The sequence below is a fragment of the Crocuta crocuta genome, unplaced genomic scaffold (genome assembly GCF_008692635.1).
Source record: "Crocuta crocuta isolate KB4526 unplaced genomic scaffold, BGI_CrCroc_1.0 scaffold135, whole genome shotgun sequence".
Lineage (NCBI taxonomy): Eukaryota > Metazoa > Chordata > Mammalia > Carnivora > Hyaenidae > Crocuta > Crocuta crocuta.
In genome coordinates this window covers 74,273-98,458 of record NW_027530503.1, presented here as the reverse complement: position 1 = coordinate 98,458, position 24,186 = coordinate 74,273, and the positions used below count along the sequence as shown (strand labels likewise).

The following is a 24,186-nucleotide window of genomic DNA, read 5'->3' as shown; positions in this document are numbered from 1 at the left end:
GGGGGGAGGAAATGAAGCCTAAAGACACCAGAAGAAAGGAAATAAAAAAGATTAGTGGAAATAAATGATATACAAACAAACATTAAAGTAGAACAGATCTATAAAACTATAATCTAGTTCTTAGGAAGATTAAATAAAAATGATAACCCCAGAGGAGAGGGCAAGATGGTGGAAAGTAGGGAACTCCAAACATTTCACTCGCCCCCATATTTCACATGGAGAAGACCTAAAGCCAGAGGAACACTTACAAAATCCAGGAGTTTGGGAGGAAAAAGAGACAGAGTCTGCTGAGAAAAACTTCTACTGTGAGTGCAAACTTGGTAAGATAAAATCGGGATGGGACCGAGACACAGACAGATGGAGGGATCCCCCTCTGGGGGGAATCTAGAGAGGAAAGAGAGTGGCCGTAACTGGTCAAGACACTGTCCTGTCTCTGGAGAAGAAAAAAATCTCTGCTCTGAACACAGAGGGATCCAGTTTCCTGCTGTCCAGCCGACCCTAGGCGGGACGCTCTCGTCCCAGGAGACCCCCGGGGAAACTGCTTCCTGCTCGCCAGATCGACCTGGAGGGGACATGCAGCAGCCACGCCTTTGTGCTTCTGACTCGGCTAGATTGCTAGAAGGAGGAGAAGGGCTTAAAACTGGGCGATTTGCCCACGAGTTTGTGTTTTGGGCGACGGGACACAGAGGGAGCTGGTTTCCTACTCTCCAGGTGACTCTAGGCGGGACGCACTCATCGCAGGCGACCCCCGGATGAAACTGCTCCTCGCTTGCCAACCCAACCTGGAGGAGAAGAGAGTAGCTGCTTCTGGCTCAATCCCCAGGGGGAAGCAAGAGGCTTGGGACTGCCCTGAGGGGCTCCCTTGCGAGTTTGTTTTACCGGCAACTTCAGTAGGGCACACGGACTGGGACCTGGGATATGGAGCACGGCCCACCTTGGCTGTGCCCCCTGCACAGGGAGTTTACACACCTAAAAAAGTGAGTTGCAGCACTTGGTCCAAGAAGGGACTTGAGCGCCGACACTCTTGTCCACACAACCAGCAGGGCAGGACTCCCGCGGGATGCACTGGATCAAATCACGCCCATCCCTCCTAGAGAGTTGCCCTCTTCCATTTTTTTCTTAAATGTATTTTTTTATTTTTTTTAATTTATTTACTTTTTTTTTTTTACTAGAGCTGGGGCAAGACCAACATGGATGCACTGCCCTGATTAATTCTGGTCACTGGTTTGCTTAAACAGTCACATTTAATCGATTCTCTAGATGTAAATTCTACACCTACCTACTTTTTCATCTCTGTCTGGAGTAATCAGACTATATAGTTTCTCTGGAAAACACCATCGTAATTTCTTTCTCCTCTTCTCCAACCATATTCCACTCTTTTGCTCTTTGAAAAAAGCCTCTTATTCCTTCTGCCTTCTCATTTCATTTCCAATTTCACCTCATCCCCGCCCTGTCATTTCTCTCTTTCTCTATGCTCTTCAGCCAGTATTGCACAACCCGGGTATTTGTTTGTAGCTGGGAAATCTGATTATATGCTTTAAACTGTTGTTTGTCTATTCAGTTTCTTCGTTTTTCCTTTTCTTTTCTTCCTTTTTATGTATTTTTATTACTTATTATTCACCTTCCCCCCTTCCTCTTTTCTCTTTTCTTTTTCATTTTCCCTTTTGGTTTGCATGTTTGTTGGATTTTTCTGTGCGTTTGTGTGCCTTTTTTCCCCTGTTTGTTTGTCTGTCTGTTTTCTTTTCCAGGAATACCTCAAGAAACAAGCCAAAGTACACATGGTGGAGACTCCCAAATATCACTACGAGTAGGAAAATAAAACAACAAAGGTATCAACAAGAGAGACCAAGAGATACCATTCAAAGAACACTTTATGAACTGATAGGCCCTGGGCAGTCAAAGAGCCTTCTTTGGTACATCAGCACTCACAGGTGCTGAGTGCATAACAAGCTTTTAAAACTAACACGAGATAAAAAGCTAACCAAAATGATAAAAGAAAGAGCTCTCCTCCAAAGAAATTCCAGGAAGAATTGACAGCTAAAGAACACCTCAAAACAGATATAAGCAACACAACTGAACAAGAATTTAGAACAAGAGTCATAAAATTACTCGCTGGGCTTGAGAAAACCATGAAGGACATCAGAAAAACAATGGCTACAAACACTATGGAGCTTAAAAATAGTTATGATGAATTAAAAAATGCGATAAATGAGGTACATAATAAACTGGACGGTCCAATGACGGATTGAAGAGACAGAAAGGAGAATAAGTGATTTAGAAGACACAATTATAGAAGAAGAAGAAACTGAGAAAAAGAGAGATAAACTGATCTCTAAAATTTGTATGGACCCACAAAAGACCCCGAGTAGCAAAAGTAATATTGAAGAAGAAAACCAAAACGGGAGGCATCACTATCCCAGACTCTAGCCTCTACTACAGAGCTGTAATCAACAAGACAGTATGGTACTGGCACAAAAACAGACATATAGACCAATGGAATAGAATTGAGAACTCAGATATGGATCCAAAAGTGTACAGCCAAATAATCTTTGACAAATCTGGAAAGAGTATCCAATGGAGAAAAGACAGCCTCTTTAACAGATGGTGCTCGGAGAACTGGACAGCAACATGCAGAAGAATGAAACTAGATCATTTTGTCACACCACACACAAAAATAAACTCAAAATGGATAAAGGACCTGAATGTGAGACAGAAAACCATCAAAACTCCAAAGGAGAAGGCAGGAAATAACCTCCTTGACCTTCATCGCAGCAATTTCTTACTTGACACATCCCCAAGAGCAAGGGGAAAAAGAGCAGAAATGAAGTATTGGGGCCTCATCAAGATTAAAAGCTTCTGCATGGCAAAGGAAACAATCCATAAAACTAATAGGGAACTGACGGAATGGGAAAAGATAGTTGCAAATGACATATCAGAAAAAGGGTTAGTATCCAAAATCTATAAGGAACTCACCAAAATCCACAACCAAAAAACAAAGAATCCAGTGAAGGAATGGGCAGAAGATATGAACAGACACTTCTCCAAAGAGGACATCCAGATGGCCAACAAACACGTGAAAGGATGCTCAGCATCCCTCCTCATCAGGGAAATATAAATCAAAACCACACTGAGATATCACCTCACGCCAGTCAGAGTGGCTAAAATGAGCAAATCAGAGAACACGAGATCCTGGCGAGGATGTCGAGAAACGGGAATCCTCCTCCACTGTTGGTGGGAATGTAAACTGGTGCAGCCCCTCTGGAAAATAGTGTGGAGGTTCCTCACAAAATTAACAATAGAACTCCCCTCTGACCCAGCAATAGCACTGCTAGGAATTTACCCAAGGGATACAGAAATGCTGATGCATAGGAGCACATGTACCCCAATGTTCATAGCAGCACTCTCAACAATAGCCAAAACATGGAAAGAACCCAAGTGTCCATCAATGGACGAATGGATCGAGAAGATATGGTTTATCTATACGATGGAATCCTACATGGCAATGAGAAAGAATGACATCTGGCCACGTGTAGCAACATGGATGGACCTTGAGGGTGTTATGCTGAGTGAAATAAGTCAGGCAGAGAAGGACAGATACCATATGTTTGCACGTATAGGAGGATTAGGAGGAACTCAACGGAGGACCATGGGGGAGAAGAAGGGGAGAAATAGTGTGGGAGAGGGAGGGAGGGAAACCATGAGAGACTCATGAATGCTGAGAACTAACTAGGGACTAATGGGTGTGGGGTAGGCGGGTGATCGGCATGGACGAGGGCATTATGGGGATGAGCACTGGGTGTTGTATGGAAACCAACCTGACAATAAATTATGTAAACAAATAAGAAAAATAAAAACATTGTACTATTTTTCTGTATTTTGTAATATTTTCGGTATTTTCAACTTTGAAAGCCTTTTGTTTGTTGTCATCTCTTTCACAATCCAATAAAGATCCACTTTTATGCCTAAAAAAACGTAAATAAATAAAAAAGAAGAAGATGGTAGAAAAGCCAGAATAAAAAAGGATATAATAATAGAAGACAAACAAATGATATAGAAAGAAACAAAAACGGTAGAACAGATCAATAAAACCTTTATGTTGTTTTTTGAAAGCATTAAAAGTGATGTTCCCTGACCACACTAATCAAACAGAAAGGAAAATAGACCCAAATAGACAAAACCATGAATTTGACAGGAAAGATCACAGAAATGCAATCAATTATAAGGGGATATTACGAAAAATTATACACTGACAAATTAGGCAATCTGGAAGAAATGAATAAATTCCTAGAAACATATGCACTACCAAAATTTTAAAGGGGAAGAATTAGAAAAGAAGAATTACACACCCATTGCTCTGGTAAAGATGGATGCAAAAATTCTCAACAGCATTCTTGCAAATTGAATCCAATAATACCTGAAAGGAATCATTTATGAGGATGGAGTCGGATTTATTCCTGGGATGCAAGGATGGATCAATATTCACAAATCAATCAAAGTGATATATCACATCACTAAGAGAAAGACTGAGAACCAAATGATACTCAAAATACATGCAGAAAAGCATTCAAAAAACTACAGTATCTTTTCTGGATAAAAACCAGCAAGCAAGTAAGGATAGATGGAAAATGCTTGAACAACATAAAGGCCATATACAAAAGACGCACTGTTAATATCATCCTCAATGAGGAAGAACTGAATGATCTTCACATAAGGTCAGGCACATGACAGGGATATCCACTCTCGCCACTCTGGTCACCATAATGCTGGAAGGCTTAACCTCATCAATCAAATAACAAAAAGAAACTATTAAAAAAAAAAAAAGAAGACATTCTTAAATGAAAGAACATTCAGTTGTATGAAAAATTAAAATAAAGGACACGTTTATGAAAAAAAAAGGCAAATAAATTAGAAAGGAACAGGCCAAGCTTTCACTCTTTGCAGATGACATGACACTTTACATGGAAAACCCAAAAGATTCCACTAAAAAAACCTTTTAGAGTTGATACAGGAATTCAGCAAAGTTGTAGGATATAAAAACAATGTCAAGTAACTGGATGTATTTCCATACACCAAAAATTAAGCAGCCAAAAGAGACATTAAGGAATCAGAACTATTTACAATTGCACCAAAAATCATAACATACCTAGGAATAAACCTAACGAAAGACGTCAATGATTGTATGCTAACACCTATAGAAAGCATATGAAGGAAATTAAACAAGACACAAAGAAATGGATAAACAATCCATGGTCATGGATTGGAAAATAAATATTGTTAAAATATCAATACTACCAAAAACAATCCACACATTCAACGTGATCCTAGTCAAAATGACATCAGCATTCTTCACAGAGAAAGAACAAAGAATTTAAAAATCTGTATAAAACCAGAAAACTCCGAATAGGCTACACAATGTTGAAGAAGAAAATCAAAGCTGGAGGCATCACAATTCTAGATTTCATGCTGTAGTACAAAGCTTTAATCATCAAGAAAGTGTGGTGCTGACACAAGAATAGACACATAGATGAATAGGAGAGAATAGAGAACCCAGAACGGAACAACAAATATGTGGTCAAGTAATTTTCAACAAAGCAGGAAAGAGTATCCAATGAAAAAGAAAACAGTGTGTTCGGGAAATGGTGCTGGGAAAACTGGATAGTGACATAAAAAAGATTGAAACTGGAACACTTTCCTACAGCATACACAAAAATATATTCAAAATAGATGAAAGACTTAAGTGTAAGACAAGAAAACATCAAAATCCACAAGAAAAAACAGGCATCAACTTCTTTGACCTCGACTACAGCAACTTCTTACTAGACACGCCTCTAGAGGAAAGGGAAACAAAAGCAAAAATGAATTATTGGGACCTCATCAGGACAAAAAGCTTCTCTTGACAATAAACTATTAAAAAATGTTTCAATGAAAAAACAAAAACAATAAAAATCTTCTGCACAGCGAAGGAAACATTCAACAAAACTAACTTGCATTTGCAAGTGACAGAAGGGGTAAAGACTTTTGCAAATGACAAATGTGATATTAGTATCCAAAATCTTTAAGAACTTAAGAAAGTGAACACAGAAAAACAGTTAATCCAGTGAATGGGGAAAAGGCATGAGTAGATACTTTTCCAAAGAAGTCATCTGAATGGCTAAAAGAGACATGAAAAGATGCTCAGCATTACCTACCATCAGAGAAATACAAATGGAAACCATGATAAGATACCACCTCACACCTGTCAGAATGGCTACAATTAACAACGCAAGAAACAAAGATGTTGGCGAGGATATGAAGAGGAACCCATTTACACTCTTGGTGGGAATGCAGAGTGGTTTGGCCACAGTGGAGTACAGTTTAAGAAGTTAACATAGAACAACCTTATGACCCAGCAATTACTCTAGTAGGTTTTTACACAAAGGATATAAAAATTCTGATTTAAATGGCTAAACGGGTGATGGAGATTATGTAGGTCACTTGTGATGAGCACTGGGTGTTAATGTATGTGATGAATCTCTAAATGGTATTCCCGAAATTAAAACTACACAATATGTTAAATAACAAAGATATAAATAAATAAATTATTCAGGCATTAAAAAATTGGGGAAAAAGACAAGAGGCAAATTTTGTTACAAAATGTTATAACTATTGGGATCTAGGGTAGTGAGTCTAACTACTTGCACTTACTTATATTATCCCTAACTGGCAGTGGGCATTAATTAACAAACATACTCATGATTACCGATTTTGGTGCCACGTGGGTTGGAATTCAAACCCCCAGCTTCCTTTTCCAGCCCCTCTGTGACCACAACTCCTAGGAAGTCTGTCTAGACTCCTGGCATCCACGACCTGCCTATGTATAGACATCTTTTGCTCCTGGACCAGGATTGTTCACACAAGGTCTATTGGGTAGTCAGGAAGCACAGACAAGTGTCAGCTGGCATTCCTTGTACTTCCCATTCCTCAGTAGGGAATAAGCCCAGGTTTGAGGATGCATGTTTACAATGTGCTGTCTATCGGCCTACACTACCTGACATCACCCCTGTAATCCAGTATTTGCTTCTGAAGGGAATTCTCAAACAGATGACAATTTCACTAGTGATTTACACCAAAAAATAATTGGGACCATGTGCGGGCACAATATCGGATTTTAGCTGCATGGTAAGGGGAACTTTGGTTTCATTCTTAGAAGACAGAGAAGTTTATACCAAAGACAAGGTCACAGGATGAATCCTCCCAGAACCAGCGGTGGACCTTCACCTTACTGAGATAGGGTACATTTCACATACAATAGAAACTGTGAAGGCATAACATCTGGAGAGAGTGACCTCAGAGGGTTGAGGAGCCACAGAGGTTGCAGGAACTTTTCTTTATCCTCAGGTGAGGGACCTCTTGAGGCGTGTCACCTGTCTACGATACAGTCAGTTTGAGGGTGGCCATGGTTCTGGCCTTACATCCCAGGGCCCAGTTTATAGGGCTGCCTCCAAACTCCACTGGCTGGTGTCCCACGTCATCCAATCAAGGCTGCAGAGAACAGCATGCACGCAAGCCCCAGAAGTGTTCTCTCAATGGCAATAACTCCTTTACGTGTCTTTCCTTACTATTACCTGTCTTTATTTATGTTTCTTTCCTTACTGTTTCTCTCCACCTCATACCATTTTGGGGACATCCATGCATATCTGCCTGGATTCAATTAGACATTCAGATTCATAGGGAGACACGGACTTCATGCAAGAAAGTGTCTGCCCGGTGATGAGGAGTTTCATCCCCAAATTCTCAGTGTATTCCATCCACATATCTGGTGTCTTAAGGACCCCCCTATCTTCAGCCCTGAGATGGACCTTTGGTAACTGCCATCTGTGTCCTGAACTCCATCCCCAGATTCATCAACATGATAGTAATACTGAAGTCTCAAAATTAGTCTAATGTGACAAGTCCCTATGGACACATAAGATATTATACACAGGCTCAATAATGACATAGATGACCACATCCATACTTATGCCAGAGAAATTTCACCTCCATTCCACATGACACCCACATGTCCAGAACTCAGAATCCTCCAAAATATCAAACCATTAAATATAAAGTGAAGTCCAAAATGTACCTAAATTTCACTACCTCTAAAACCCCAAATCTAACCATGTAAGTCAGGTACGTTCCATCCTGGGGTGAAACACTCTCCATCAGTAGACCTGTATTTCTAGAAAACCATTCATGTTCTTCTGAATACACCTGCGTGGTAACCATAACATAACATGTACTGACATTTCTATTCCACAAGAAATACGGTGCAATTTAGAAGTGCATCACAATAGAACAGACACTTCCCCAAAGAGGATATCCAGAAGGCCAAAAGACACATGAAATGTACTCAGCATCCCTCCTTATTAGGGAAATACAAATCAAAATCACACTGAGAAGCCACCTCACGCCGGTCAGAGTGGCTAAAATGAGCAAATCAGAGGACTCTACATGCTGGCGAGGATGTGGAGAAACGGGCACCCTCCTACACTGTTGGTGGGAATGTAAACTGGTGCAGCCTCTCTGGAAAACTGTGTGGAGGTTCCTCAGGAAACTAACACTAGAACTCCCCTATGACCCAGCAATAGCACTGCTAGGAATTTACCCAAGGGATACAGGGGTGCTGATGCATAGGGGCACATGGACCCCCATGTCATAGCAGCATTCTCAACAATAGCCAAAACATGGAAAGAGCCTAAGTGTCCATCAACGGACGGATGGATCAAAAAGATGTGGTTTATCTGTACGATGGAATACTACATGACAATGAGAAAGAATGAAATCCGGCCACGTGTAGCAACATGGATGGAACTTGAGGGTGTTATGCTGAGTGAAATAAGTCAGGCAGAGAAGGACAGATACCATATGTTTGCACGTATAGGAGGATTAGGAGGAACTTAACTGAGATAATGGGGGAGAAGAAGAGGAGGAATAGGGGGGTAGAGGGAGAGAGGCAAACCATGAGAGACTCTTGTATGTTGAGAACAAACTGAGGACTGATGGGTGTGGGGGGAGGGGAAGGGGGGAATGGGCACGGAGGGGGGCACTTGTGGGGATGAGCACTGGGTGTTATATGGAAACCAACTTGACAATAAACTATTTTACAAAAATAAAAATATTATTTTTAAAAAAGAAGTGCATCACCAACAGGAAGCAATTTGATTATCAATCTGGGAAAACTCGTTAGGTTCAAAGCTAGATTGTCTGTTTTCAGAATCCAACTTGTCTCTGGGATTGACGCTTCCTGTTTCTAAAGCTGATGCATGTTTGAAGCTGAGCACATTTTTCACAGTTTCATGAAAGTAATATTTCTGAGTCGAAATATCTTTCAAATGTTTTCTCAATTATTAAATAAAAAGTTCCTCTGACTCTTGCCAGCTGATAACATTGTTTCTCACNGACTCTTGCCAGCTGATAAGATTGTTTCTCACCAATGACTACAGGAAATATACCTGGAGATTTATAAGCAAGAAACAGAATAAAGGGGTCAACTATAGGAGATACACAGGAGGAGTCATCCTGTGAACAGGAGGGTCTGCAGTGCTCATGGTGGAAGGGTCTCACACTTGCATGCTGGATCAGTTAGGAGGGGAGAAAGGCATCCCTATATTTCTGCAGGGGGCTATGAAACAACGGGAGTATGAGGACCACCGGGGGGCGATCACAACCACCAGGGGGAACTCAGTAACTAGGGAGCTCATGATCCAGGAAAACAGGGTGGTTGAGGGCTGGTCTCCTCTCAAGGATTTTCAGATCCAGGCTCTGCACACTTCTGACATGAACACAGGAAAGAGTTTGTAAAAGTGGTGGAAACACATAAATGTCCTCCCTGTTTGGAATGAACCATCATCATGGGAATACCCAAACTTATCCAGGGTCAGACATTGGGATAAATCTATCTTTGACCATTGTCATTTAAAGAGAGCTTAGAAGAACAATGATATCCATTTCATAGATGAAGAAATATTTTTAATTAACATCATCCTTATTGATATCGGGTGTTTTGCCTTCAAAATATTTTAACTCAACCATTTTAAATGTTTTGAGGGTTTCTTTTTTTTAATGTTTGTTGATGTTTTTCCTTAAATAGTTTATTGTCAAGTTGGTTTACATATATTTATTGATTTTTAAGAGAGAGAGAGACAGACAGAGTGTGAGCAGGGAAGGGGCAGAGAGAGAGATGGAGACACATAATCTGAAGTAGGCTCCAGGCTCCAAGCTGTCAGAACAGAGACTGACGCGAGGCTAGAACTCATAAACTGTGAGATCATGACTTGAGCCAAAGTCAGACACTTAACCAATGGAGCACCCAGCAACGCCTTATTGAGGCTTTCCATTGAGGAACACATACAGTTCAGGTATAAATCAACTCTTGTGGTTGTAGAAAACCCTGGCATCTCCATCAGCTCTGTAAGTTTCTGTCAGGGCTTCTCACTATGTCCAATCCGTGTGACAGAACAGACCTGGCTTCCACACGTCACTCTACTGGGATCTCTACTGGGTCAGGAACCTGCAAACCTCACTGGGATGTCCAGCCTTGTCTTGCACGTGGTTCAGGGGGCAGGTGAGTCCCATGGTCAGGAGCACAGGTCCAGATCCTGGGGGTTACTCTCACTTCACATGCTCTCTTGGACACTCACACACTACCTCTCTGCTACAGTGTATCTGTCTACCTGTACAGTAGTGGTAAATTGATTCCTACCTTACATGTTTCAGTGCACATGTGAAAATAAGGATTATCATGGGTATTAAATAATCACTGCAGCAAAATCACAAAATAATAAATCAGAATGTCCTGAAAGATATTGTGGCACCAAACAATGCCCTATCCCTTAGACCTGCTCGGGTCACTGATTTCTTAAGGATTCTTCCTGCAAAATGTACTATACAGTGAGAGGACATCAGTCTGCTGATTAAACCACCATCCTTGAAACTGCAGCGGGGACAGGAGCCCCAATCCCAGGATTCCCGAGTGTTCACATTCAGAGGTCAGGACAGAACACAGACATCTCACCATGGAGTTTGGGGTCATTTGGTTTTCCTTGTTTCTATTTTAAACAGTAATTCATGATGAACAAGCACAAGAGACATGGAGTTATAAGCGGATATGAGAGAGAGAAACAGTGGATGTGTGACAGTTTCCTGACTTGTGTCTGCAGGTGTCCTGTGTGAGGTGCAGTTGGGGGAGTCTGTGGGAGATCATATAAGTCCTGGCGGGGAGGGGGTCCCTGAGACTCTCCTGTGCAGCCTCTGGATTCGCCTTCAATGGCTAATGGATGAGATGGGTTACCAGACTCCAGGAAAGGGGCTGAAAGGGAGTCTACATATGTGTACGGTATAAGGTAAGGGCCAAAAGTCATTATTGTACTCGCTGATATTGAACACCGTTTCTGAAAGAAGCCATTCTTTCTCTACTGTTCATTCTATGAAATCTCCTGGAGGATTAATCACTGAATCTGGACACGTTTCATTCTGGGCTCCATAATCGGGTCCAGTGGTCTATGTGTCTGAGTTTATGCCAGCAGCACACAGTTGTAGTTAATGGACCTCTGCAATATACTTAGAAAGAAGGAAGTGTGATGTCTCCAAGTTTGTTCTTTTCCATGATTATTTTCTCACTGCCATGTGCTTTGTGATACCATAAGGATTTCTCAGAAAATTTCATTGGCATTTTATTAATTCAATTCACACTAGAAATTATTAGAGCAGATAAATGGAATAAAGAGTATAACAATACAAAAACTGACAAGATTGAAATTGGTATCTGGAAAGTAAGTGAGATTTAAAAAGCATCTGTACTAAGAAAGTAAAACTAAAAATATATATATATACAATCAGAATTAAGGAGGGGACATACTGATACCAAAGAGGTGGAAACAACAAGAGAAAATACTTAGGTAATTATTCACCTACAATTAGATAACCAATGACAGTTAAGAAATTTCTAGAGTTACACAATCCGCCAAGACTCTTCATGAAGAAATAGAAAATTAGCAGAATGAAAACGAATAAGAAGATTGAATCCATAATCTAATCTTCCTCCCCTGAAAAATAAAAGTCAGCTTAGTACCAGAGGGTTTTGTCTCTGAATTGTGTCAGAATTTAAAGATTTAATGTCAAATGCTTCTCAGACTCTTACCAAAAACTCAAAAGGAAGGTGCCCCAACCGTACCAAGGTCAACCGTACTGTGAGGTGAAATGTAAAGACACCACACGAAAACTAAAGGCCAATATCTCAGGTGGACGTACATGCAAAACTCCCAGCATAGTGAATGCACCAGCACGTGGGAAGGATCATATGAATCCAGGGTGATTCATGCCTGGGATTCGAGGATCCTTCACCATACACAAATCTGTATGTGTGATACCCTGCATTAACAGAGACAGGGATTGATTCTACATCACCATCTATTGATATATAAAAACTTTAGATAAAATTTAAAAACAAGGTCATTGTTAAAAAATCTAAACAACTGAGGAAAAGAAAGAAATTACCTCGAGAACATAGTGGCCACATATGAAAATCCCACACCTGACAGCATATTCAACAGTGAAAAACTGAAGCCTTTCCTGTCACATCAGGAGCCCAGCAAGGATGCTCATCCACAACATAGGTTTTCCACTTAGTAAGACGAAGAAGAATAAATATGCCATGTAACGTATATGATCTTCTTACATTGCTTATTTGGATGAAAGTCACTTGAGTAATAGTCAGTCCAATGACACAGTGAAAATCCTTTGTCCCCTTGAGAGAAGGAAATAAATCTCCCCTGGGAAAGTTCCCTTCCCTGAAGAACCATCCTTAGTGCCAGAAATTGAGCTTAGCACTGAGAAGGCTGTGCAAACAAGCCTTGCTACTTCCTCAGCAATTGAGTAGACAGAACCCAAATCTATATTGTGTCAACTCTTCACAAATCCATTATTTTGTTTCTAAAAGGCACAAGTGTCACCTACTTTGTTCATTCTCTGGGTGTCATGTTGTTAGGAAGCTCATGCACATGCAAAATGAAGTTTATTCTCTTCTGTAGATATGTCTTATGTCAATTGAATTATTAGACCAGACAGAGAACACAGGAGCAGAAAAGGGAAAGGCTTTCTGCTCCACAACTTGAAGATGTACCTATGAAAATTAGGTAAGAAAACGAAATAAAGACATGTAAATCAGTAAGAGAGAAGAAAATTACTTCTTTGAGGATCACATGATCGTATATATAGTAAAACCTTAGAAACTCCACACAAAAAAAATATTAGAACCAATTAACATACTCAGGGAAATTTCAGAATATTAAATCAACATATGAATATATGTTGTATTTCCACACACTGAAAAGAAAATATATGAAAAAATAACAATATCAATTTACATCAACAATTTAAAATGGCAAAAAAATGGAGGACCTGGGTGGCTTTATTGGTTAAGTGCATGCTGTTCATTTTGGCTCAGGTCTTGATCTCATGGTTCCTGAATTTAATCCCAATTGTTTAATCGCATCAGTGCAGAATCTGTTTGGGATTCTATGCCCCCCTCCCTCTCTCTGGTCCCTCTCTCCCTCTCCCTCCGTCATGCTAAAATAAACACACATTAAAATTAAATGGCACAAAGTAAAGACTTTAGGATTAAATTTCTCTAAAAAGTAAAATATTAGCATACTAAACATGACCTGCTTGGAGAAAGATATGTACAAAGGCGAACACAGCTGCAAAGATAAATGTGTTCACAGATAGAATTCTTCATATGTCACAGCACCTTCTACACAGAGTGATCTAAAAGTGCCTCCCAAACATTGTTTTTAACTTTCAAAGAAGCAAATCTAAATCTAGAGCTTCATATACAGTAAGAGGGTATGCAAATAGGGCGCTGCCTGTGCTGATTAAACCGGCCCAGCCCTGACCCTGCAGCTGGGAGAGGAGCCCCAGCCCCAGGAGTCCCAGGTGTTCCCATTCTGTGATCAGGACAGAACACAGATACCTCACCATGGAGTTTGTGCTTGGCTGGGCTTTCCTTGTTGCCGTTTTAAAAGGTAATTCATGGTGAACAGGAGACACTGAGTGTGTGAATGGATGTGAGTGAGAGAAACACTAGATGTGTGACAGCTTCCTGACCAGGATGTCTTGTGTCTGCAGGTGTCCAGTGTGAGGTGCAGCTGGTGGAGTCTGGGGGAGGCCTGGTGAAGCCTGGAGGGTCCCTGAGACTCTCCTGTGCAGCCTCCGGATTCACCTTCAGTGACTATGCCATGGGCTGGGTCCGCCAGGCTCCAGGGAAGGGGCTGGAGTGGGTCTCAAGTATTAGTAGTAGTGGAAGCACATACTACGCAGACTCCGTGAAGGGCCGATTCACCATCTCCAGAGACAACGCCAAGAACACGCTCTCTCTGCAGATGAACAACCTGAGAGCCGAGGACACGGCCACGTATTTCTGTGCGAGAGACACAGTGAGGAGTCACCAGGGTGAGCCCAGACACAAACCTCCCTGTAGAAGGGGATCATCACCACCAGGGGTCGCACATTATGCACAGTTCTGGTTTATATTCCCAGGAGCAGAGACAGATGGAGGCTACAGGCAGGTTTCCTGTCAGGGTCTGTGGCTTCCTTTCCACACAGTAGTTTCCCCCAGGGAGCCTCTCTGGACACGTGACTCTGTGCTTACCTATTCACTCTCCAAATTAGAAACTTTGTTGTCCTAAGAAGACTATATTAACATGCACAAAGACACTGTTGCGTGCACTTGTTTACTCCTGTCCCTAAATATAAATGAATGACAGATACCCTGATGCACATCAGCTGGACGTTTACATGAGACCCAGACGCATTCACTGTGCAGTCAGGATCATAAAATCCACATAGTCTATCATTACCTCACCCAGCTCTCGTCCCAATCAAACAACATGACACTTCATTCATGGCACTTTGCTACTCAGGACTTTAATAAGTCATAGCCTTTTTCAATTACTCTGAACAAGAACCTTTCTGGACGTTACAGGCAGGTTTCCTGTCAGGGTCTGGGACTTCCTTTCCAGAAATAGTTTCCCCCCAGGGAGACCCCCTGGACCCCTGATTCTGTGCTTACCTATTCTTGTCCTACAATAAGACAAATATACTAACAGGCACAAAGGAAACAGATGCTTACACTTGCTTGTTCCTGTACCTAAATACAAATTATTTACAGATATCCTGATGCACATCACACAAAGCTTTACAGGATTTCAGATGCACACACTGCATCACAGGACCATCCAGCTCAACGTGCACTATTCCTAGAAGCAGCATAAAGTGTATGCTGGACGTGAGGTTACGGAGACATGAAAAATTGAAGCAATAGATGACAGGCTCCTGGTGGTGTCATTGTCTGAACCATTCTCACAACATCGATTGTAACTGAAAGCACAGAAGCACTGGGACTCTCACCAGGTGGTGGTGTTAATATGGAATCTGATGATCACACAGACACATACACACACACACACACACACACACACACACACAAGCGTATTATAAAACCTTCATCACCTTCATCATCATGTCTGTTGAGAGAAGGGCAGGCCTCTCAACAGGTCATAAATGCTTGGATGGAGTCAGGAATGGACACTGGCTCACGGCATGGTTGTGGGTCACTGGGGAGGAGGTCCTGTTCCCAGGAGGGGCTTCTGTGGAGACAGACTCCCACCTGTATCAAAAGATGGAGAACCCATGGTTTCTTGTGGGATTTCCCACGTGTGGGGCACGAGGAGAGGAGGAAAAAGGAGAGCCAATGGCTGGAAGGAACAATCCAAGCTCAGAATGTATTGACTAATAAACTAAACATGGATGAAAACTTGGAGAAAAAAAGAGAAATGTCTATTCCAAGTAAAAATTGCTCTTAATCCTTAGAAAATGAAACTAATGATCCATGTAAACAAGCACAAATAGCATGATAATAGAAGTGGACTGAGTTCTTACCCAGAGTGTAGGCTGGAAGCTGTCCACTCCCGAGTAACACCAGCATGCTCTGAAGGTGTTAGGTTTACTGTGTAAACGCAAAGACTAGTGCCTTCTACTGGATTCATGGGAAACAATCTTATTGATAAGAATGTACTAATAGCAGGGGACTTTAATACTCCACTCACACAATGGATAGATCAATTAGACAGATAGTCACTAAAGAAACAATGGACCTGAACGACACATTGGACCAGATGGATTAGACAGATATATTTAGAACTCGACAATCTGATGTTATGGAATTCACTTTCTTCTCAAGCGTGCATGACACATTCTACAAGATAGATCACATACTGGGTCATAAAGCATCCCTCAAAAAATATAAAATAATTGAGAGCATACCATGCACACTTTCAGATCATAATGCATTGAAACTTGAAATCAATCACAGGAGGAAGTCAGGAAAACCACCAAAACCATTGAGGTGAAAGAACACCCTACTAAAGAACGAATGGGCCAATCAGGCAATTAGAGAACATTAAAAAATATATGGAAACAAATTAAAACGAAAATACAACAGTCCAATCTCTATGGGATGCAGCAAAGGCAGTCTTAAGAGGAAAGTACATTAAACTCCAGGCATATTTCAAAAATTAGAAAAAACACAAGTGCAAAATCTAAGAGCGCACCTAAAGGAACTAGAGGGAGAGAAACAAGAACACCCCAAATCCAGTAGGAGAAGAGAAATAATAAAATCAGGGCAGAAATAAACAATATAAAAGTCAAAGAAACAGGTGAACAGATCAGTGAAACTAAGAGTTGTTTTTTTGAAAAATTTAAGAAAATTGACAAACCTCTATCCAGGTTTTTCATAAAGGAAAGAGAGAGCACTCAAGTACACAAAATCATGATTGAAAATGGACTTATTAAAACCAATCCCACAGAAATACAAGCAATTATCAGGGAATACTATTAAAAATTATATGCCAACAAATTGGACAACTTTGAAGAAGTGGCCGAATTCCTAAACACACACACACTACCAAAATTCACGCAGAAAGAGATAGAAAACTTGAATAGAAACATAACTAGTGAAGAAATTGTATCAGTTATCAAAAATCTCCCAAAAAATAAGAGCCCAGGACCAGAAGGCTTCCCCTGGGGAATTCTACCAGACATTTTTTTTTAAATAGTTTATTGTCAAGTTTGTTTCCATATAACACCCAGTGCTCATCCCCACCAGTGCCCTCCTCCATGCACATCTCCCCACTCCACCACCACACCCATCAGTCTTCAGTTTGTTCTCAGCATTCAAGAGTCTTTCATGGTTTGCCTCCCTCCCTCTCCCCCACTATTTCCCCCGTTCTTCTCCCCCTTGGTCCTTCGTTAAGTTCCTCCTAATCCTCCTATACGTGCAATCATGTGGTATTCGTCTTTCTCTGTCTGACTTATTTCGCTCAGCATAACACCCTCAAGGTCCATTTAAAACAGAATTAATACTCATTCTTCTCAAGATATTTGAAAAAATAGAAATAAAAGGAAAACTTCCAGACTCATTTTCCGAAGCCAGAATCACTTAGATTCCCAAGCCAGACAGGGACCCAGCAAAAAAAGAGAACTACAGAAAAATATCCTTGATGAATACAGATGCAAAAATCCTTAACAAGATACTTGAAAATCGATTTCAACAGAACATAAAAAGAATTCTACACCATGATCAAGTGGGATTCATTCTTGGTTACAGGACTGGATCAATATTCGAAATAGAATCAATGTGATGTATCACATTATGAAAAGAAAACATAAAAAAAATATGATCCTGTAGATAGACGCAGAAAAAGGATTTGACAAGATACAGCATCCCTTCTTAATAAAGACCCTCGAGAAAGTCAGGGAAGAAGGTACTTTTTTTTGATAGTTTATTGTCAAGTTGGTTTCCATATAACCCCCTGTGCACATCCCGACAAGTGCCCTCCTCCATGCACATCTCCCCCATTGTCCTCCCCCCAAAACCCATCATTCCTCAGTTTGTCCTCAGCATTCAAGAGTCTCTCATGGTTTGTCTCCCTCCCTCTCCCCCACTATTTTCTCCCTTCTTCTCCCCCACTGTCCTCCTTTAAGTTCCTCCTAATCCTCCTATACGTGCAAACATATGGTAGCTGTCCTTCTCTGCCTGACTTATTTCACTCAGTATAACTTCTGGACTCATTTGATGCAGCCAGCCTCACTTTGATTCCCAAGTCATACAGAGAGAAGGATAAAAAGAGATCTACAGGCCAATATCTTTGATGAATNAAAAAAAAAAAAAAAGAAAAGAAAAGAAAGAAAGAAAAGAATTATCCACCAAGATCAAGGGGTATTCATTCCTCGGTTACAGGGTTGGTTCAATATTCGTAAATCAATCAATGTGATACATCATATCAAAAAAAGAANAAAAATTTAAAAAAAAGAAAAGATAAAAATCATATGATCTTGTCAATAGATGCAGAAAAATCATTTGACAAAATACAGCATTCCTTCTTAATAAAGACCTTTGAAAAAGTCAGGATAAAAGGAATTTATTTAAACATCATAAAAGTCATCTATGAGAAGCACTCAATTACATCATCATCAACGGGGAAAAACTGAGAGCTTTCCCCCTGAGATCAGGAACACGACAGGGATGTCCACTCTCACCAGTGTTGTTTCACATAGTGCTGGAATTCTTAGCATCAGCAATCAGACAACGAAAGGAAATAAAAGGCATCAGAAGAGGCAAAGAAGAAGTCAAACTTTCATTTTTTGCAGACAACATGGTACTCTACAAAGAAAACTCAACAGACTCCACCAGAGGCCTACTAGAACTGATCCAAGAATTCAGCAAAGTTGCGGGGTACAAAATCAACGTACAGAAATCGGTTGCATTTTTATACACCAATAATGAAGCAACAAAAGAGAAATCAAGAAACTGATCCCATTCACAATAACCCAAAAAACCATAAAATACCTAGGCATAAACCTAACCAAGGATGTAAAAGATCTGTATGATGAAAACTATAGAAAACTTACGAAGAAAATTGAAGAAGACACAAAGAAATGGGAAAACATTCCATGCTCATGGATTGGAACATAAACATAGTTAAAATGTCATCACTACCCAAAGCAATCTACACATTCAATGTAATCCCAATCAAAATTGCACCAGCATACTTCTCAAAATGAGAACAAACTATCATAAAATTTGTGCAGAACCACAAAAAACCCCAAATAGCCAAAGTAATACTGAAGAAGAAAACCAAAATGGGAGGCATCACCATCCCAGACTTACTCTCTACTATAAAGCTGTCATCATCAAGACAGTATGGTATTGGCACAAAAACAGACACATAGACCAATGGAGTAGAACTGAGAACTCAGAACTGGACCCAAAATGTACAGCCAACTAATCTTTGACAAAGCAAGAAAGAGTATCCAATGGTAAAACGACAGCCTCTTTAACAAGTGGTGCTGGGAGAACTGGAGGGCAACATGTAGAAGAATTAAACTAGATCATTTTGTCACACATTACACAAAAATAAACTCACAAAGGACAAAGGACCTGAAAGTGAGACAGGAAACCATCAAAACCCTAGAGGAGAAAGCAGGAAACAACCTCCTTGACCTCCAACGCAGCAATTTCTTACTTGACACATCCCCAATAGCAAGGGAATCAAAAAGAAAAATGAACTGTTGGGACCTCATCAAAATTAAAAGCTTCTGCACCGCAAAGGAAACAATCCATAAAACTAATAGGCAACCGATGGAATGGGAAAAGATAGCTAGCTGCAAATGACATATCAGAAAAAGAGTTACTATCCAGAATCTATAAGGAACTCACCAAACTCCACACTCGAAAAAAAAAAACAATCCAGTGAAGAAATGGGCAGAAGATATGAACAGACACTTCTCCAAAAAGGACATCCCGATGGACAACAGACACATGAAAGGATGCTCAACATCCTCCTCATCACGGAAATACAAATCAAAACCACACTGAGATACCACCTCACAGCAGTCAGAACGGCTAAAATGAGCAAATCAGAGGACTCTAGATGCTAGCGAGGATGTCGAGAAATTGGCACCCTCCTACACTGTTGGTGGGAATATTAACTGATGCAGCCCTTCTGGAAAACAGTGTGGAGGTTCCTGAATAGAAATCCCTTGAGACCCAGCAAAAGCACTGCTAGGAATTTACCGAAGGGTTACAGGAGTGCTGATGCACAGGGGCACATGGACCCCAATGTTCATAGCAGCACTCTCCACAATAGCTAAAACATGGAAAGAGCCTAAGTGTCCATCAACGGACGAACAGATCAAGAAGATGTGGTTTATCTATACCATGGAATACTACATGGCAATGAGAAAGAATTAAATCTGGCCATGTGTAGCAACATGGATGGACCTTGAGGGTGTTATGCTGAGCAAAATAAGTCAGGCAGAGAAGGATAGCTACCATATGTTTTCACGTATAGGAGGATTAGGCGGAACGTAACGGAGGACCGTGGGGGAGAAAAAGGTGAGAAATACTGGGAGAGAGGGAGAGAGGCAAACCATGAGAGACACTTCAATGTTGAGAACAAGCTGAGTACTGATGGGTATGGGGAAGAGGGGAAGAGGGGAGATGGGCATGGAGGACGGCACATGTGGGGACAGGCACTGGGTGTNACCTAACCAAGGATACAAAAGATCTGTATTATGAAAGCACTGGGTGTTATATGGAAACCAACTTGATAATAAACTATTTGTAAAAAAATAAAATAAAAAATAATTCACTCACAGAACAAAAAAAATTTTTTTTAAAAAAACAAATACTCAGTCAAAGGACACTTGGATCCTTCTTTGTCCCTGATAGCAGGAAATAAATCTCCCTTGGGAAAACTCCCTTCCCTTCTCCGAGGACGGAAGAACCACCCTTAGCACTAGAATAGGGAACTTAAGGACATGAATGCTGTGCGAACAACCTTAGTTACGTGGTGACTAATTTAGTAACCCAAAACCACACCTTTGCTTTAACTTTTTACAAATTCAATGTTTTGTTGTCTGAAAGTCACAAGTGCTACCCACTTTGTTCATTCTCTGGTTGTCATATTATTAGGAAGCGCATGCACTTGTGAAATAAAATATATTCTCTCATGTAGATCTATCTTATGTCCATTGAATCCTTAGGCCGTGTGAAAACCCAGAAGCAAAGAAGGGAAATGCTTTCTGCTACAACTGGAAGATGTTCCCAGAAAAAATTAGGCAGTACAGTATACAATGGAATACTACATGGCAATGAGAAAGCATGAAATCTGTCCATTTGTAGCAACATGGATGGAACTTGAGGGTGTTATGCTGAGTGAAATAAGTCAGGCAGAGGACAGCTACCATATGTTTGCACGTATAGGAGGATGAGGAGGAACTTAACGGAGGACCATGGGGGAGAAGAAGGGGAGAAATAGTGGGGGAGAGGGAGGGATGAACGCCATGAGAGACTATTGAATGCTGAGAACAAACTGAGGACAGACAGGTGTAGGGGGGAGGTAATGGGGGTTGAAAGGTATGGAGAAGGGCACTTGTGGGGATGAGCACTGGGTGTTGTATAGGAAACCAATTAGACAGTAAACTATTAAATAAGTAAATAAATAAATAAACTTTTAACAAAACATTTAAATCAGTGAGAAGGTAGAAAAGTTACCTCTTTGCAGGTGGCATGATCTTAAACACAACAAAACACTAGAGACACCACAAAAAAATAATAGAACCAATTTTAAGAATGAGGAAAAGTGTAGGATACAAAATGAAGAACAAAAAGAGCTATGATTCCACAAACTAGTATGATACTATATGCAAAGATAAAACAAAGTTATACAAATTAAAATGGTACAGAACAAAGTTTCTGGACTAAACTTCAGAAAGTATGTAAAATACTTGTAGAGCGTAAATGACCTATGTTGATGAAAGACATGCAAAAATACACACCTGCCCTAACCCTAACTATGTTCACAGATTCGGTTTATTCATACTGTCACAATGCCATCTACACAAAATGACCTATAAGTGCCTCTTTAACCCTGTCCTTCACTTTTAAAGAATCCAATCTAAGTCTGGACTTTGATATATAGTCAGAGGATATGCAAATAGGGCGCTGCCTGTGCTGATTAAACCGGCCCAGCCCCAACCCTGCAGCTGGGAGAGGAGCCCCAGCCCCGGGAGTCCCAGGTGTTCCCATTCTGTGATCAGGACAGAACACAGATATCTCACCATGGAGTTTATGCTTCGCTGGGCTTTCCTTGTTGCTGTTTTAAAAGGTAATTCATGGTGAACAAGAGACACTGAGTGTGTGAATGGATATGAGTGAGAGAAACACTAGATGTGTGACAGTTTCCTGACCAGGATGTCTTGTGTCTGCAGGTGTCCAGTGTGACGTGCAGCTGGTGGAGTCTGGGGGAGGCCTGGTGAAGCCTGAGGGGTCCCTGAGACTCTCCTGTGCAGCCTCCGGATTCACCTTCAGTAGCCATGGCATGAGCTGGGTCCGCCAGGCTCCAGGGAAGGGGCTGGAGTGGGTTGGATATATTAGCTATGATGGGAGTAGCACAAGCTATGCAGACTCCGTGAAGGGCCGATTCACCATCTCCAGAGACAACGCCAAGAACACAGTGGATCTACAGATGAACAACCTGAGAGTCGAAGACACGGCCAAGTATTTCTGTGGGAGAGACACAGTGAGGAGTCAGTGTGAGCCCAGACACAAACCTCCGTGTAGAAGAGGATCAGCACCACCAGGGGGCGTACACTCCTCACAATTCTGATTTCTATTCCTTGGAGCAGGAGCAAATGGAGGTTACAGGCAGGTTTCCTGTCAGGGTCTGGGGCTTCCTTTCCACACAACAGTTTCCCCCAGGGAGCCTCTCTGGACACATGATTCTGTGCTTACCTATTCACTCTCTGTATTAGAAACTTTGTTGTCATAGGAAAACTACACTAACATGCACAAAAGACACAGTTGTTTGCACTTGCTTCCTCCTGTCCCTAAATAGATTGGATTACAGGTATCCTGAGGCACAACAGCTGAACCTTTACAGGATCCCAGATGCACCGTCTGTGCAGCTAGAACCACGGACCCCAAAGGTCCTCATTTTCCTCATCCAGCTCTGGTCCCAGTCAAACAATAGGACACTTCCTTCATGGCACCTTGTTTTTCAGGACTTTGAATGGCTTACAGCTTTATTCAATTACTCTAAACAAGAAATAAATCATCTCCTGGGGAACAGAACCCTAAGAACATTGGTTTACATGATTACATAGGTTGAGAAGTCCATGATCTACAATCATAAGATGAACACCCAGGAAAACCAGTGGTGTAACTCTCGTCTCATTCTGAACTAGTGTCTTGTCTGAGAACATGGGGACTTGGTGATGTAACTCTCATAACAGGGTGGGAGAAGACCAATTCCAGCTCAAACATGCACGTGGGAAGTAGAAATGAGGGAATTCTTCCTCCCTCTGCATTGGATCCTATTCAGAACCTTAATGGAGTGGGTGATGCCCATGCAGACAGAAACCATGGATGGAAATGCCAATCTCTTCTCGAAACACATCACTGACATCCACAGAAACAATGGTTAATCAGGGTACCCAAGACGGAGTCAAGATGACACAGAAAGTTAACCATGACAAGTCAACCTCCTTTAAACGTGGAGCTAAAAGACTGAAGACCCAGAAGCCCCTGCCATCGCTGGGTGGTGTCTGGTGGGCATATCAGTGCCTTTGTGGAAAAGGAGGACAGAGGCCCATAGGAAGTACTGAGGTCTGAGGATCCCCCAGGTCGCATGGAAAGGGACAGTTCCCTTCCTGGAGTGCATTTGGGAGAGGTGGCACCGCCTCTCATCAGCAGGAGAGCTGACAGGCACCACCGCACTGCCCTGATCACTAGCATAGGAGCCCCTGCTGAGAGCAGCTCACTGGATGCTGGCTTCGTGTTGTCTGTCACTATGACCTCCAAGCCCCCAGGTGTTCAGGCAACTGCTCTCCTGGGACAAACCAGCTCCAGCCACAGCACAAGACCCTCTCCCAGAGGATATTTGGGGCTCCCTGTCATATTGAGTTCATACAAAATGGAGTTTTCAAACCCAGATAGAGTTCCTGAAATAAAACATAAAGTTACTGTGCCGCCAGGTGGGCATATGGCTTGGACATGACAGGGTGAAGGGAGGGTTCGGACCGAAGTCTGGGACCCACAAGTGCAGA

At 41.4% G+C, this 24,186-nt stretch overlaps 1 pseudogene and 1 gene segment (V, D, J or C); both read left to right on the top strand.

Annotated features, from left to right (window-relative positions):
* Positions 1-22,748, top strand: part of LOC144233799 (immunoglobulin heavy variable 3-74 pseudogene) — a 36,196-nt pseudogene extending 13,448 nt beyond the window's left edge. Inside the window, exon 2 of the transcript XR_013335759.1 lies at positions 22,351-22,748. The product of XR_013335759.1 is annotated as an immunoglobulin heavy variable 3-74 pseudogene (transcript). The remainder of the gene's footprint in view (positions 1-22,350) is intronic.
* LOC144233803 (immunoglobulin heavy variable 3-23-like) lies at positions 13,934-15,279 on the top strand. The segment is given in 3 exon segments: positions 13,934-14,042; positions 14,146-14,469; positions 15,188-15,279. Coding segments are annotated over 3 exon segments (462 nt in total).
* Positions 22,749-24,186: the final 1,438 nt, after the last annotated feature.